This window comes from Ahaetulla prasina, chromosome 10 (genome assembly GCF_028640845.1).
Source record: "Ahaetulla prasina isolate Xishuangbanna chromosome 10, ASM2864084v1, whole genome shotgun sequence".
Taxonomy (NCBI): domain Eukaryota; kingdom Metazoa; phylum Chordata; class Lepidosauria; order Squamata; family Colubridae; genus Ahaetulla; species Ahaetulla prasina.
Window position 1 is genome coordinate 33,389,906 of NC_080548.1, and position 16,436 is coordinate 33,406,341.

Consider the following 16,436-nt stretch of genomic DNA (forward strand, 5'->3'; position numbering starts at 1 on the left):
TCGAAACGGAGAGAGGCGGGGCAGGAGAGGGCGAATGGCTGGGCGGTGTGCGTTGATGGACCGGAGGCGTTCCCGCGTGCCGTCTGGATTGGCCTGAGTGGGGAGAGGCGGCGCTTCGGGGCATTTTCGCCTCTTTGCTCGAATCGCGGGGGATTCTGGGAGTGGAAGTCCACAATTTGCCATGGTTGGAGACCCCTGGGGTAGACTGCCGCGGGAGGGGAGGCTTGATCACTTGGCCGGCAGCCGCTGCTGAGCCAAGCCTTCCTGGAGCTGCTCCTCGCCCTCTGTGCAGCAAGAACCCGCAGAACGTCCCGGGTTCAAAGGGCTAAGGAGCCCCACTCGGCAATTCCTGGAGGTAAAACCGGGATCTCGTGCCCGGCTCACCCGGTCTGCTGGGCAGCAACCTAGGAGGTTTGGCCTGGATCCTTTCCGGCCTCTGGATCTCCACGTGGTCTCCCATCCATCACCAAGTAGGAAACCCACCCACTCCCGCTTCATTACCCAGGCAAGGCTGGAAGAACCATCAAAACTGTCCCTGCAGAGTGCAGCCACCCTTCTCCGGGTGAACACCTCTCCCAGTTCCCTCCCCGTGTAATTCTGCCCTTTTCCCCCACTGTGAGCCAAGAACGTTGGCAAGGTTTTGTAAGAAGCGCCCATTTGGGTATTTCACTGAGGTTGTGCCCTGCGTGAGCCTGCCCTGCTCCTTCCGCCAATAACCCGTTTCCATTAAGAAGCACAACCAATTGTTTTCCAAATTGCAAATTTAAAAATACGTGGTTTTTTTTTCTTGTCTCCCTTTATTTCTGACTTTCATTTCAAGTAATTATTTGCTTAAAAATCACACTTGTCTTTAATGCTACAGTCAAAATCAGCCTCCCCTAAATTTGTGGGCATCCATAACTCTTCTTGTCCTTGGCTGGTCCGCCATCCTCCAGAGCTTTGGGCTACAATCCCTAATTTGTCTAATAATAATGGGAGTTATACCGAAAGAATCTCTGGAGAGCAAAGCATGAGAAAGAAAGCCGTCTTAAAGTCCTTCAGAAAAATTCACAGCAAGTCATTGCACCCTACGCAGTTCTGCAAGCAAGGTCCTTTTAGCTCCTCATTACACATCACAAGAGCTGAATCAAGAGTGTTAAAACAGCTGTCTGGGAGGAAGAGACAGCAAGAAGTGGATTAAAGAAGGAGAGAGATTTGAAATGTGAGCCCTGCAGGCATCTGTCTTAAATTGGGACAGATTGCACAAAGGATATGAAAACATTATTTCTCTCTCAAGCTAACCCTAAATTCAGGCTGGGCAGACGGACAAATACAGGGGGGCATCAGGAGGGCAGCTGCAATTCCATCACTGAAGCTCCTCCTCCTTTTTCTCCATGGGTCAAGGTCTCCATCTTGACTCTTTGACGGCCCTCTGTAGCTGGGGTCACATTTGGGGTCATGGAAACCACCAGAAAACACAGGGCCAGTTTGCAGTTGAAGCTGCTGGAGCTCAGAAGGTGAAATCCTGGCCGGCTGTCTGGACCAGAAGGCGGCTGCGATGCCTCCTCAGACCTTCCGGCCTGGAGGGTCAGTGCCAGACCCTGGGGCCATGCCAGTCTTTGATTAGCCAAATCTTATCCACGACCTTCCCATTCTGAAAACCAAAAGCGAAGGGTCAAGCCAGGAGGATCCTCTGGAAAAACAGGGGGGATCAGGCTAAGTCTGGCTACCATGCAGGAAGGAAGGGGGGAGGGTTCCGGCCACCCTGAGCAGTGCTTGAAGCATCTCCCCCACGAGGCTTGTGGCTGGAGCTCAGGACCAGCTCAGGTGGAGCAAGGCTACGAGCTGTTCCCGATGTGGATGGGAGATGAAGCCAGGCAGAGCAATGGAGAGAATCCAAGATGCAGGGCTGCTGTTTGCAGAGCAACCTCCTACCTGGTCATCCGAGACCTGCTCCAGCCAGAGGTGGGTCATGTTGAAGATCTGCATGCGGGCGTACCCATAATCCTCAATCCGCACAGCACTCCATTCTCGTGGGTCTGGGATGAAGGGGTCCAGCTGCTCCTTGCAACCCTGGGGTGGGGGAGGGGAGATCAAAGGGCCCGTGGGCTCAGCCACTGAAGGGCCAGTGGTCAAGTCTAAAGTCTGCCCTCCCCCTCCCCTGCCTGGGCTCTCTCCACCCTGTACTTCCACCCATACTTATGACCACAATAGGCAGCTTCCTAGGAAAAGAATTCTGCGTATGCTCAGAGACGGGCCATTGTCACGTTTAACATTGCCTATCTGCAAACTTACAGCTGATCCAGTGATAATGTGGACGGGAGTCCTGGGATTGGTATAAGGGGCTGCGGTGCTGCCATTGTAAACCTGAAAGAGGGACGAGAAGGAAGGGAAAGAATAAACTGGGATGCTGGGAACCAGCTGCCCCCCCTGCTCTGCCCAGAGATGGTCGGGTGACTTCTCTGGGTTGGGGGAACCTACAGATTGAGGCCGCTTGGTCACTCTTGCCGCTTTGCAGCTCTCCATCCCCACAAAAGCGGCCGGCAGGTAGACAGGCACTGCAGATTCTAAAATCAGGGAAGCCTCCTCGCCGCTCCCAGGGAGCCATTCAGGTGCTCCCCTGGCTAGGAAGGAGGGAGGCATTAACCCATTCTGACCCCCCCACCTCCCCGGCCCCCAAAGCTGGACTCACCTTGTAGTTGTAGACGGGCCAGAGCCGTTCGTAGGAATGCTCGTGAGCCCACAGCGTCAGATCTACTCCTGGAGAAGGAGAAACGGGGGGGAAGGAAGGGGGGGAATCAGGGCAAGTGGGTGGGGAGGGGGGATTGCTTTGGGGTGCAGCCCCCCTTCCTGCTGGTTTCCTCTCAATGCTGGGCAGCAAAGGCTGATCCCCGCTGCCTGCGGAGGAGCCACTGAAGCCGTCCAGGAAGGATGTGGCGCAACTGCACAATCAAAGCTTCCCTTTTTTTACACGCATTACCAATAGTCCTCCACTTACGAACACAATCGAGCCCAAAATTTCTGTTGTTAAGCGAGACATTTGTTAAATGAGTTTTGCCCCATTTTACAATCTTTCTTGCGTCAGTTGTTAAGTGAATCGCTGCGGCTGTTAAGTTAACAGCATGTTCATTAAGTGAATCTGGCTTTCCCATTGACTTTGCTTAGCAGAAGGTCGCAAAAGGGGATCCACGTGACCCCCGGACTCTGCAATGGTCATAAGTATGAAGCAGTTGCCCGTTCAGTGTCTGAATTTGGATCATGTGATCGTGGGGATGCTGCAAATGTTGCAAGTGTGAAAAATGGCCATAAGTCACTTTTTTCAGTGCTGTTGTAACTCTGAGTAGTTACTAAGTGAATTGTCGTAAGTGGAGGACTACCTAGATGTGCCTTCTCTTCAGCAGGAGAGTGCAGGGCCTGCCTGGGAGCCATACCGTATTTGAAGAAAAGATCCTCCAGGCCGTAACGGTTTGGCTTCAGTCCTTTGCGCACCTAGAAAGGCCCACAAACCACACTGAGTGCCACTGCTTAAGGCTGCCTAAATCTGCACCCCCTTCATGGCTGTGCCGGGCATGGGACTCAGCCTCCTTCCAAAGTTCAACTCCAGCTGAAACAAGCACTTTCAGAATAACAGAGTTGGAAGGGACCTCAGAGGTCTTCTAGTCCAACCCCCTGCTCAAGCAGGAGACCCAGTGGTGAAATGCTCCCAGTTCGGACCGGATCAGCTGATGGCAGGTGGTTCGGAGAACCAGTAGCAAAAATCCCTGCCCCTCCCGCCCATGCCCACCCAATCGCCCGGTCACCTGCCTGCCGCTTCTTTTAAAAAATGCTTTTAAAAGGTAGAAAAAAGGCTCTAACGATCCCAGCTGAGCTGCCTGATTGTCAGTCTTTTTTTACTGTAAAAGCATTTTTTTGCAACCTATCCGGCTGAATAGGTTGTAAAAAAATGCTTTTAAAAGTAAAAAAAAAAGACCTTCTTTTGGCGCGCACCTCGCATTTGATGCATGGTGCGCACTGCCCTGTGCATGCACAGCACGCATGGGCAGCCAGTGAACCGGTAGTAAACCGGTTCAGATTTCACCACTGAGGAGACCCCAGATCAGGGCTGTCCAACCTTGGAACTTCAACTCCCAGAATTCCCCAGCCAACTATAGAGTTGAAATCCACAAACGTTAACAGTCCCAAGTTGGACACCCTTAACCTACACTATTCCAGAGAAATGGCTGTCCAGTCTCTTCTTGAAAGCCTCCAGTGATGGAGCAGCCACAACCCCTGAAGGCTAGCTGCTCCACTGGTTGATTGTTCTCACTGTCAGGAAATTCCTCCTTAGTTCAAGGTTGGATCGCTTTTCAATCAGTTTCCATTCTACCTTTTATCATCCAGCTTATCTTATTATATTTACTTATTTTTATTTTGTAATTAAGTATAGTAACACTTCCACCTTACCCTCCTGGCTGCAAACATCAGTCTGAAAGGATCAGGGTCAAAGCCCAGATGAGACTTGGCCACCAGAGACAGGCAGATGTGAGTTGGGCAACCATATAAATTTGTTTAATAAAATAAACCAATCTTTCAGCCACTCCTTTTTCTCTCAGGGAAGCCAGGGGCTCAAACTGACCTCTCCATGGCCTACTTACGATGCTCTCATACTGGGTGCAATCATCCTTGTCGTTGTTGGAGCAGTACATGGGCCGATGCCCCATGGTGATGATCCAGGGGCGTTCCCCACGCCGTGCAGGCTGGTTCGCTTCCTGTCCCCAAGAGGAACAAACCAAAGGCTCATATTTGCCTGGTGCAAATTGGCTCTGCCCACCCAAATCCGGATCCAGCCTACCTGGAGGTCCCTCTCCAGCCACTGGAACTGCTTGGCTACCAGCTGCTCCCCGTAGTTCAGGAAGAAATACACCTCCGTGGAGAAGGCAATGATGTGTGCAGGGCCTACATCCCAGCTGGGAAGGAAGCAAGACAGGCAGCCACTAAGAGCAGGGGGAAAGGAGCCCCTCCCCCAGAAGATGGGGAGACATCTCCATGGAGGCCCCAGAGCCCAGACCCACCACTCAGATTTGCCCCAAAAGCCATTAGAACCGGAGAGTGAATCTGGTGGAGCAGGGGAGTTGGTGGACTGAGGATAGGGAGAGCCAGAATCTTCAGCTGGAGACACTCCCTGGGGGGCTTTGGGCCAGGTATTGTGTCTCAGCCTCCCTCACAGGGTGGCTGTGTGTAGGACAAGGAATAGCCAAACTTAAGGGCAGAGTAAAAAGAGGCACCAGCCTAGAGCCCCAAGCAAACTAAGTCCAACCTCCCTTGAATTCCATGGACTTTTATCTAAATCCAGGCAGGTGCTGCCCATTAGTTGAGAGGATTCCTATGCAAAGGCTTTTAGCAATAAAGCACTTTAACTGGAGTTTCATGGGTGAACTTGTCTTTTGGGCCTGACATGAATACTACAGCCATAACAAGGCAGGAGCACCTCCAGACCCCTTTCCCCCCCCATGGAAGGAACTGGAGAGGCTGGGAAGCAAGATGGTTTTGCCTGTCTTAGCCTTGTGCCCCTTGCAGCCCAGGGACGCACCTGTACCAGAGGCTCTCGGTGTCTCCAGGCATGCTGAAGCGGGACCGGTAGTTGGAGAAATTGCTGCAGGAGGGAGGACGGGAGGGAGAAGGCTGAAGGGTGGGCAGACGCAAACAGAGTGGCCTTTCCTTTCGTTATGCCTTCCAGTAAAACTTGGACTCCAAGGCTATATTAAGGGCCGGATAGCTCAAGCTGGTAATAGCCTGTTATTAAGAACACCGAAGCCTGCAATTATTGCAGGTTCGAGCCCGGCCCAAGGTTGACTCAGCCTTCCATCCTTTATAAGGTAGGTAAAATGAGGACCCAGATTGTTGGGGGGGCAATAAGTTGACTTTGTAAAAAATATACAAATAGAATGAGACTATTGCCTTACACACTGTAAGCCGCCCTGAGTCTTCGGAGAAGGGCGGGGTATAAATGTAAACAAAAAAAAAAAAAAACAAAAAAAAATATTCCCCCACCCACCCAGAGAGGGAGTGCCACCCTGGGAGTTACAGCTAGGCGACCAGAACCAGCCCGCCGACAGACTGGCAGAGCCAGGCATCTCTTAAATCTGGCTCAGCCCCACTCACTACTTCTCCTCGTGGTTTCCCGGGCAAGTCATATATGGCACAAAGGCAGCCACTGCCTCGATTTTCCGCATGAAGGCGTCTCCAATGAGGGCGTTATCCTGCAGGGGCAGAACAGACAGAGGTTGGAATTGGGCCCACACCCGGGGACAGAGTTCTCCCACCCCTGCCCGGCACGACCACACCCATGTGGCCCTCTTGGATCAGCCTCATGGGCTCCAGCCTTATGATTGAGTTTTCAAGTCACGTGTCTTCCTTTCTAGCCCAGAGATGTTCCAGATGTCTTACCGAGTCCAGGTCGTAGGCAAAATCTCCTGGGGGGGGAGAGGGTCACCATCAAAGGGTGGGTCAACAGAAGGGTCCCGGGGAAGAGCTGGATGGCCATTCAGCCTACCTATGTGCAGCACTGCGTCGTACCAGCCCTGCTGAGTCTCCCTCTGCAACTGAGACAAGGACTGTGGGTTCTCCAGGCCCAGGTCTCCAAATAAGGCGAATCGGGGGCTCCAGCTGCTGCCGTTCAGCAGTGCCTGGAAGCCATAGGGTTGGCTCCAGCCCAACGGGCTCCCACAGCGATAGACTGCAAGGAAAGAGAAGCAGAAGGAGTTGCAAAAAGTGATCACATGACCCTGGAACACAGCAAATGTTATAAATGTGAGTCAGTTGCCAAGCCTGAATTTTGATCACGTCACCACAGGGATACTGCAACAGTCATAACTGTGAAAACGGTCATAAATCACTTTTTTCAGGGCTGTTATCACTTGGAATGGTCACTAAATGAATTGGCGCAAGAGGAGGACTCCCTGTGTCCCCTCCAACTTCACCTCCCTGTGGCTTCTCTTCGTGGCCACGTATGTGTCCCGCGCAGTCACAAGATGCCGCCACAGGCAGAAGAGGGTGTGATTTTTGCAGTGCCCTCTGCAGAACAAGGCGCCTCGGCCCTTACCGTAGCTCTGTCCCGGCAGAAGGCCACGGAGGGTCACTCGGTGGATGAACATGGCACGGCCCAGGCTGCCGCCGTCCACAAAGCGTGTGGCATTTCCGCTGGCCTTGTGAGGAAGGGCCTTTCCTGGAGCCTGGCCAAAGACTACAAGGGACTCGGCTGGGTCAAAGGTCGTCCAAGTGACCACCATGGAGGTGGGGTCTCCTGCAGCAAAAGCCCCCAGAGAAGGGATTGTTCACGGAGGGGGAAATAATAATAATAGTAATAATAAAATAATAATAATAATAATAAAATAATAATAATAATAATAATAATAATAATAATAATAATAATAATAATAATAATAATAATAATAATAATAATAATAATATTTTAATTTGTATACCGCCCTTCTCCCGAAGGATTCAGGGCGGTTAACAGCCAAGTAAAACAACAATCAAATACATACAATACAAATAAAAACAGTAGCTAAAAAACTTATTCAAATTTGGCCCAAATTTTAAAATACATTTAAAAACATTAAAAATCAATTAAAAATCGCCCCATCTTTACAGAAGGTTGCAAAGAAACAAAGGCTAGCAAATGCGGTGGATAAATATAAACACGCAAAGGTCTTCTTTTCCTAAACAGGAGGCGGACAACCGATTGGCAAAGACCTGCTCCGGCCAAGTCTGGGTTTAAGGGAAGTGAAAGCCAAAGAAATGTTCAGTCCCGCCGTGCCCAGGCCGGCTGGCAGGCAGCCCCCGCCCTGCCCTCCGCCCCACTGGAGGTGCAGAGCTGGAGAAGGTGCCCCGAAGCTCACCTGGGTAAGCCAGGTGCACCTGCTCAGGCTGGGCGGGCCGAGGCCCCCGGCCCCGCAGCTGGGGCAGCCCCAGCCCCAGCCACAGCCCCAGCCCCAGCCCGAAGGCCAGCAGGCCCGGCCCTCGGCTCATGCTCCGGCCGGTGCTCCTCGCCAGCCGCCGAAGGGCCGCCGCGCCAGGCCGCCCTGCAGGTCACAAGACACGACGTTGCAATCCGGCCGCCGCCTCCAGTTCCCGAGAAGAGCCGGCTGGGCCCCAGGGGCTCGCCCCTCCCCTCCCCTCCCCTCCCTCCCAGGCAGGGCTTGGGGGCCCCTCTGCCAGCCCCAGCCCCCGCCAGCGACGCCGCCCAGCCTGAGCCGACTGGGAGCCCCCCCCCCCCCCCCCCCGGCCTTTCCCGGGCCGGGCGGCCCGTTGTTCCTGGGAAGCCCGGGGGGGGGCGAAGAGAGTGGCGGAGGCCGCAGGGGGGTTCTGGGAGTTGGAGTCCATCCAGCTGGAAGTGGCCCAGGTTGAAAAACTGTGTCCGAGAAGCTGCAGACGCCGCCCCGCTCCCGCCCCCGCTGGCCAGCAGCCGCACCCTTGACCGGGCAGGAGATCGCTTAGTCGGGGCGGGCGGCTTCATTCGGGCACCACCGTGCTCGGACACGCACAATATTGCAAAACGGGGCGTGAATGTCGTCGCTCCGAGGTTGCTCCCGAACTGCGCAGCGGTCGCAGAGCGCGGAGAGACTCCGCAGCAGCGACCGCCGGCCTTCCGTCAGCTTCCGGCACAGGGACCCGGCGGGAGCCGAAACGCAGCGCCGCTCCGCCCGCCCGGGATACATCAGCCAGGCCATTGGCCAGGGCTCCGCCAATCCCATCGTCGCTCCGCCCGCGGGGGTGGGGCTCGAGGACGCGACGGCGCATGCGCGCCCGGCGGTGCCCCGACAGGGCGGGAGGGGAAGGAGTCGCGGAGCCGCAGCCGGGGGGACCATGGGCGCCGCGACGGGCCGGGCCGGGAAGGCGGGCGAGGAGGCGGCCGGCGCCGGTGAAAGGCTCCCCGGGACGCCCCCTCCGGACTGGGCGCGCCTGCCCAACGAAGTGCTGGCGCTGATCCTGAGCTGGCTGCCGCCCGAGACGCTGGCCACGCGCTGCCGGCTGGTCTGCCGCCGCTGGACGGAGCTGCTGGACGGCCCCGCCGTGTGGAAGCTCCGGTGGCGGAGGGAGCCCGCAATGCGCGCCGCCCTCCAGGCCGCCGCCCGCTGTCCCCGCCTGCGGTGGAGCCGCCTGGGCGTCCTGCGCCCGCTGGGCAGGAACCTGGTCCGAAACCCCTGCGGGAGAGGTAGGCAGCCCGGCCGTCCCCGCGCCCCGAGGAGGAGGAGGAACGAGAAGGCGGCCCCGGCTGCAGCGAGACTTCCCTGGATGTCTGGCTTTGCTTGCGGGTCGCCGCTCTGGGGTCCGTCGGGGTCCCCGCCTCGCGCTCGGTCAGAGGAGCAGCTCAAAGGCCGACTCAGCCTCGCTCCTAAAGTCGTTGTAGCCTGGTAGGAAGCGAGCAGAAAGAAGGTCTGGAGCATTGCTAAAAGCCTGGCTCTCTGCCTGCAGACCAGTTCCGACATTGGACCGTCCAGTGCGAGTTTCCGTGCCGGTGGAAGGTGGAAGAGAACAGGGCCCGGTTGGAAGGCGCCGAGGCCCAGACCTGCTTTGCCTCCTCCTTTCAGTGAGTTCCGTGGTTCTCCTTTCCTGGGTTGCTTGGGAGGTTTTCCCATTGCAGGTAGTCCTCCAGGAATGGCCACAATTAAGCCAAAAATTTCTGTTGCTAAGCCAGACAGTTGTTGAGGGAGTTTTGTCCCATTTTACGACCTTCCTGGACACAGTTCTTAAGTGAACCACTACAGTTACTAAGTGAGTGCAGAGAAGGATCACATGACCCCAGGACGCTGCCAGCGTCTGAATTTTGACCATGTGACCACAGGGATGTTACTGTGGTCATAAGTCACTTTTTTTCAGTACTCTTGTAATTTCACACAGCCACCAAACAGACTCTTATAAGTCGAGGCCTACCTGTATTTCAGGGCTCTGGTTGTTGGGAGAGCTCTGGCTCCAGGTCAGAACGGCCCTTTCACCTCTGCCTGTCTTCTCCACCCGTTTCTTCAAAGGTGGTGTCAGAAGGAGCAGGTGATCGATTTGCTGAAGGAGGGTTTCTGGCAGGATCTGCTGGACACTTACCAGCCTGATATTGTGGTCTCTGACTGGTGAGTGAGGCTCTCCTTGGGTGACCAAGACCATCTGTATGTGTGGACAGAGAGACTGTCCAAAGCCTGGACAAGCTGGACATTGAACTGGAGGCTTTCAGGGCTTCAGGTTCTTTAGGGAGACCTTTTCAGCTTCCTGTTGTGACTTAAGCTCTGCCCTTGGATTCTTGCAGGTGGGGTGGCCGTCAGGACTGCGGCTGTAAATACGAGCTCTATGTTGTCCTCTTGGCAGCTAATAAAAAAAGGAAGATTGATGTTTTTGAAGCCAAACCAGATCCCATCCCTCAGTGGAATGACGCCTCCTACCAAAAGGTGCTGTTTGCCACGCCTGCCCCAGGCCTCTCTTGCTTGGTTACTGGATTTCAATTCCTTTGGGGTGATTGTCTGTTTCCTTTCTGTTTCTCTGTTTCTTTTTCTTTTTCACTTCCTCTTTCCCTCCCTCCTATGCACATTTCACTAAATTCTGGGAATTAAACTGCCCTTAAGAATAAAATAGCCAGGAAAGAAGAACATAGAATTTGTATCTAGGGGTTGTACAAATAGATCCTAAATAAATAAATGAAGACCCTTCTGTTCCCTAAAACTCTTCCAGAGTCCACAAAACGTTGCTTTGTCTCTCCAGGTAACCCACACATTCAGAAGATACGGCACCGGAGTCCGCTACATACTTTTTAGACACAGAGGGAAAGACACACAGTTCTGGAAAGGACACTATGGGGCCCGGGTATCAAACTCTTCTGTCGTCATCCAGTTTTCCTCGGAATCTGCAGAATCCCTGGAGCCTGGGCTCTCTTCTGCCCAGTCTTCCCAGCATTCCAGCCCCGTTTTGCCTCCAAAATCGTATTTCTGAACGGGTGAAAAACGAGTAAGAGGAATCCCAGGGGTATTCTGTCTATAACTTTAAAATACAGGTAGTCCTTGACTTACAAGTGTTTAGTGACCGAACTTACAACGGCACTGAAAAAGATGATTTAGGACCAATTTTCATCCTTATGACCATTCCAGGATCCCCATGGTCAGCTGATCAAAATTCAGATGCTCAGCAATTGGTTCGTATTTGTGACAGTTGTACTGTCCCGGGATCAAGTGTTCATCTTTTGTGACTTTCTGACCAACAAAGCCGGATTCACTCAACAATGGTGTTACTGATTTAAAAACTGGAGTGATTCACTTAATGTTGCAAGGAAAGTCGTAAAATGGGGCAAAACTCACTTAACACGTTTTTCACTTAGCAGCAAAGTTTTGGCTGAACTGTAGTCATAAGGGGAGGACTACCTTTAAGCCACAGGTGTCAAACCTGATCGCATCACGTGACATCGTGACATTTTTTGCCTTTGGGGAGCTGGGGTGGGCGTGGCCTGTGCGTGATGCCTCTGGCCTGTAGACCATCAGTTTGACACCCTGGAAAGTTGTCAACCATTCTGTCATTAATACAATATACTTTATATATTGTGCTGGTTGAAGAATTCTGGGAGTTGTTTTTTTTTTATTTATTTACATTTATATCCCGCCCTTCTCCGAAGACTCAGGGCGGCTTACAGTGTATAAGGCAATAGTCTCATTCTATTTGTATATTTTTACAAAGTCAACTTATTGCCCCCCCAACAATCTGGGTCCTCATTTTACCTACCTTATAAAGGATGGAAGGCTGAGTCAACCTCGGGCCGGGCTTGAACCTGCAGTAATTGCAGGCTGCTGTGTTCTAATAACAGGCTTCTAACAGCCTGAGCTATTACGGCCCTTAGTTGAAGTCCACATGTCTTCAAGTTGCCAAGGTTGGAGACCCTGGTTCTACTTCCTCTCAGTGGGGGTTGTCCATACTTATCAAAGCAAAAGATACTACAACGTCTTTTTGTTTCAAGCAGGGGGGAAATGTGCCCCTTCCTCCCTCCCTTCATCCCATCCAGGATTAATTGTATCCTTGAGAAAAATGTTATTCTGAAAAAGGTACCAAATATACTTGCGAATATGCCTGAATACATGTCCCAAATTTCTTTGGCTTGTCTATGAGTCTATAAGGTAATATAAATACTTGTGTATCCTACATGTACTTGTGGATAAGCTGGCCTTTGAATTTTTAATCAAAATAGCATGAAAAAATGGATAATCCCTGGATTACCTATGGATAAGCCAATTATGAAAATTAAATACAAATATTTTAAGGGTCAGCTTATCTGCAGGTGGTGCTTTTTTTACTGTATTTTGATTTTTGAGGGTTAGCTGATGCGCTGGTCTTAACTGCAACTATTTAAGAAAAAATGTTGAGAAAAGGGTTGACCTCTTTAAAAGGCTTTGAAAGCTCCAGTCAATTCCCGCAGGCACACATATGCGCACGCGCACAGCCTCTCAGGACTGCCATGCTTTGCCACATGCCAGTCTGCCATAAGCAATGGGGAGGGAACTGCAGGAAGGGGGAGGGGAGGGGAGGGGAGGGTAAGGGGAATTGTAACTCCTCTTGTGCCCTCTTGTGGGAGCTGCTGGCCATTCCAAGCTCATGGAAGGGGATAGGAGACCATCCAGCCCTCCAAGCCCAGGGACTGTTACCAAAACAATTGGATTGGATGTAATCGGACAATTTAAGATAACCAGGAGGACAGTGGGCAGAAGGGAAATGAACCAGATGCTTTGGGTGCAGAACTTCAGATCCGGCTTTGCTTCTCTGTAACAACTGGGCTTTAGTAAAGTGGACTTTCGTTAATAAAAGATTTGAGAGTCTTTCTTTTCTAACTGACCAAGTTGGGAGGACACACACACACACACCCCATTCCCCAATGTAGTTGTGCAAGGAATTGCACAAAGAATTGTAAGCTATAACCAGTTAATGTCCATGGAGGAAAAGAAAAAACCCTTGGCCTTTGGGGGCCCATCAGAGGGGCTGTCACAAAACAGAGGGCAAAGTTGAAGGCCAATCCAGGAAGGGGATTCAAGTACCTCCACTGGTGGAGAGAAGCGTCCAACGTCCCAAACGGGCATAAGAAGAAGCCAGAGGGAGCCTCGGCCCTCGTGGCCCCCATCAGGATTCTGACCTGCTCTGGATGCCGGGAGGCCAAAATGCATGGGGTCCAGGATGTTTTGGCCCCCATTGTGAGGTGGGGGCTGCCTTGGGAGACCCCACAACCTTTTCTGTAGGGACCTCTCAGGAGATCTTGAGGGGGCAGGAGGAGGTGGGTTGGGAGGACCCTCTGGGGCAACTAAAAACCAACGGGCCCAGCGAGAGGGCAGCCTCGATGCTCCAGCCATAATGGATCCATCAGAAGAAGATGAGGCCAACGATGAACAGCCGGAGGCGGCCGTGTCTCTCAAAGCTTGTTTCAGCCAAGGTGGGTCTTGGGTTGCCAATCTCAGCTAGGTCAGTAGAGAGTGACCAGGGGGCAGCCAAGAGGAGCCATGAACCTCATGGCCATTTCGATGCCCTCCTCCCTGAGGTCATCCTTAAGCTTCCCAAACAACAGGGACAGAAGGGGGTCAGGCTGAACAGAAGGGAACCCCTCCCGCCACCTGGGAGCTCCTCCTTTCATCCTGCCTTTCCCCCTTTTCTTCCACTCCCCCAGGCCTAGCAACCCCCTGCCCCAACAGCTGGGAATCCTGCTGAATTTCCTATAAACAGAGAAAAAGGGGAGCAAAGGTTCCGAGCACCTGTTTTGTCACAAGCTCCTCTTTCCTCCCCATGGAAGAAAGATATTCTTGCCATCCTTCCCCACCCCCCAGGTCTGAAGCATCTGCATCACCGGCCGGAACTCTGCGATGCCACTTTGATCGCCGGAGGGAAGAGGTTCCCTTGCAACAGGTGTGTCTTGACATCCTCAACTGGGCAGGGTTTGGGGCAGGATGCCCACGGCTAACCCACCGTCTCTGTTCCCCATGCAGGGCCCTCTTGGCCTCCATCAGCCCCTACTTCCAGGCTGTCTTCACAAGCGGCTTCAAGGAGTCCCAGGATGGGGAGGTCCTTCTGGAGGACATGGACCCCTCCGTCCTCCAGAATCTCTTGGGCTACCTCTACTCAGGGGAGCTGGTGTTCAGTCCTGGAAGCGCTGAGGATCTCTTCATTGCGGCCAGTCGGCTCCAGCTCAGCCCAGCGCTGATGCTCATCAGCAGGTAGCCCAGACTGTCCTGATCTTCTCCCAGCTTCTGTTTTCAGGAGTGGGGGGGGAGGACTTTCTCCTGCTAACTGCTCCAGTGATCTTCTTTTCCATTCTCCATCCCAACAGATTCCTGATGGAGAGGATCTCCCCGGAGAACTGCCTTCGCCTTTACATGCTGGGCCACGATCACAACCACCCCGCCCTGCTGCACGGGGCGCTGCGCTACCTGGCTCTCCACTTTGGCCTTCTCTTTGAACACCGGGACTTCCTGAAGCTCGACCTGAGGGCCCTGACCTGCATCCTCTCCTCGGACCACCTGGTGGTGGCCTCAGAGATGGAGATCTTCCAGGCCGCGCAGCGATGGGTGAGGGCTGAGCCCAGCAAGCGCCTTCCGGAGCTGAAGATGCTGCTCGGGTGCGTTCGCTTCACCCTCCTGTCTCAGGAGGAGGTTGCCCAGGTGCAGGCGGAGGCAGAACTGCTGGGTCAGCAGCTGGAGGTCCGGTGGCAGGACCTGGATGGGGCAGGGAGGCTGCAGGTGAACGGAGGGCTCCGCCGGGGCATGTACCAGGAGAAGATCGTCTGCATCAAAGTGCCCCGTCTGAGGGACATCCTCTCGGTCAGCGAAGACATGGACTGCTACATGGAGTGCCTGAATCCGACCAGCGGATCCAGGACAAAGCTTCCAGCCTTGGAACTGGTGTCCCTCCCCGGCTGCTCCGTGCTGGACCAGAGGCTCTATATCTCTGGAGGGAAACACGCTGATGGCTCCTATTCCTCTGCGCTGCACGAGTACAACTCTCTGGCCGACCGCTGGACCCAGCTCCCTGCCATGTCAACGCCCCGCTCCGTCCACATGTTCTTAACCTGCAAGCAGAAGCTTTTCGCCCTGAGCGGCTGGAACGATGCCGGTCCCCTGGCCTCGGCGGAGAGCTTTGATGTGGCCCAGCAGCTGTGGGCCTCCATCGCCAGCCTGCCCATTGTCCTGCGCTTCTCCGCCTCCGCGCCGTACAAAAACAAGCTCTACTTAATAGGGGGCGACGCTGACTCTGATGAAGTGGTCTACAAGGGCCTCCTTATCTACGACACCCACCTGGATACCTGGGCGCAGGTGCCACTCGAGTTTAGTCTCCATGGGGCAGCCGCTGTCACCATGGAGGCCGGGATCTGTGTCATCGGAGGCTTCTTTTCCAGGAAGGTCACCCAACCGTACCCCAACCGGAGGTTCAGCCAACTTCTTCCTTGCACCGCGAAATGTTTCTTCATGCAGGAAGATGGCATCATAAGCAGAGAGGTGGCCATCCCTTCCCTGCCCTTGCCCCTTGCGTTTGCTGGCGCCACTTCCTTCCAAGGGAGGATTTACGTGATTGGCGGCGTCTGCACCTCCAGAACCCACGACGCCATCTACCACTGGCAACCCGGCGAAGCCGCCTGGACCCAGTACCCAGAGAACCTCACCAGCCAAGGAACGATTGTGCGCAGAGTGCTCAAGTGTGTGACCCTGAAGGTGCCAATACCCAAGCTGAGGGCCCTCACACAAGAGACCTCGGCAAGCCGGGTGGCTGTTGGGATAGAAGACCCCCAGCTCTCCTTGGAGAAGAGTGAAGAGGAGCAGCCGCCTCCTTCTCCTGACCTGGTACCACAGAGACCCTCAACCGGTGGGCAGTTGTAGAAGCCGAAGACCGGCCCCCACCCCACCCCACCCCACCCCACCCCAGAAGAGCTATTTTCAAGTGAACTCCTTTAGTATTGGACTCATTAAAAATCCATGTGGCCTCTCCATCCCCTCACGTTTGGTCTCCTGCCTAAAAGGGAGCCTGCCGGGCTGACAGGAGAGCTTCCTGCACAGGCATCCTTCCCAGGGAGGGTGAGGACAGCCTTGGCAGAAGCTGGGAACTTAGAACCGCTCTCCATTCCAAGGGCAGGTGGGATCACAAAGGCAGGCTCTGGCAGTCAACCTTAGGATGAAAGCACCACCAGGCCCCTGGAGAGCCGGCAGAAACAGAGAAGCCAATCCGGGCTCAGCTGGGGTTTAAGCCGCCTGCTTTGGAAGCAGGGAGAATCTAGGCTGCTGCAGCGGGGGTGGGGGGTGTCCGCTGAACCGCCATTGCTCAAGTGAAGAGCAGTGGCTTGGAATGGGAGCCGGACTCCTCAATCTTTGATGGCCATGAAATATTTATCCCCTCCACATCTGTTTCGGGGGCAGCCAGAGAGAAATGCAAGGGAAGCACTTCAGTGCTGTCATGCCAACCATGCCTAACTGTTGCAAGAT

The 16,436-nt window shown here is 53.9% G+C and overlaps 3 protein-coding genes across 6 annotated transcripts; 2 read left to right on the plus strand and 1 right to left on the minus strand.

The window, feature by feature from the left end:
- Window positions 1-755: 755 nt before the first annotated feature.
- Window positions 756-8,911, minus strand: ACP7 (acid phosphatase 7, tartrate resistant (putative)). 4 transcript variants are annotated; one of them, XM_058196321.1, is made up of 14 exons: window positions 8,505-8,911; window positions 7,860-8,042; window positions 7,061-7,261; window positions 6,512-6,694; window positions 6,406-6,431; window positions 6,121-6,218; window positions 5,549-5,611; window positions 4,811-4,925; window positions 4,614-4,727; window positions 3,411-3,468; window positions 2,672-2,739; window positions 2,275-2,346; window positions 1,915-2,052; window positions 756-1,633 (listed from the first exon to the last, which is right to left on the minus strand). In XM_058196321.1, exons 1-14 carry the CDS (start codon window positions 8,758-8,760, stop codon window positions 1,568-1,570), a joined length of 1,641 nt encoding a protein of 546 aa, XP_058052304.1. In that variant the 5' UTR covers window positions 8,761-8,911; the 3' UTR covers window positions 756-1,567. The 4 variants fall into 4 exon arrangements, with proteins under 4 accessions (XP_058052304.1, XP_058052306.1, XP_058052308.1 ...); XM_058196323.1 differs by having other exon boundaries at window positions 756-1,672; XM_058196325.1 differs by having other exon boundaries at window positions 8,432-8,570.
- LOC131204870 (F-box only protein 27-like) lies at window positions 8,827-12,062 on the plus strand. Its single transcript, XM_058196494.1, has 5 exons — window positions 8,827-9,175; window positions 9,412-9,550; window positions 9,990-10,085; window positions 10,259-10,397; window positions 10,708-12,062. The coding sequence occupies exons 1-5, from the start codon at window positions 8,827-8,829 to the stop codon at window positions 10,933-10,935; spliced, it is 951 nt and encodes a 316-aa protein (XP_058052477.1). The 3' UTR covers window positions 10,936-12,062.
- A 1,264-nt stretch (window positions 12,063-13,326) lies between these two features.
- LOC131204871 (kelch-like protein 41a) lies at window positions 13,327-15,836 on the plus strand. The gene is made up of 4 exons (XM_058196496.1): window positions 13,327-13,405; window positions 13,794-13,872; window positions 13,953-14,180; window positions 14,294-15,836. Exons 1-4 carry the CDS (start codon window positions 13,327-13,329, stop codon window positions 15,834-15,836), a joined length of 1,929 nt encoding a protein of 642 aa, XP_058052479.1.
- Window positions 15,837-16,436: the final 600 nt, after the last annotated feature.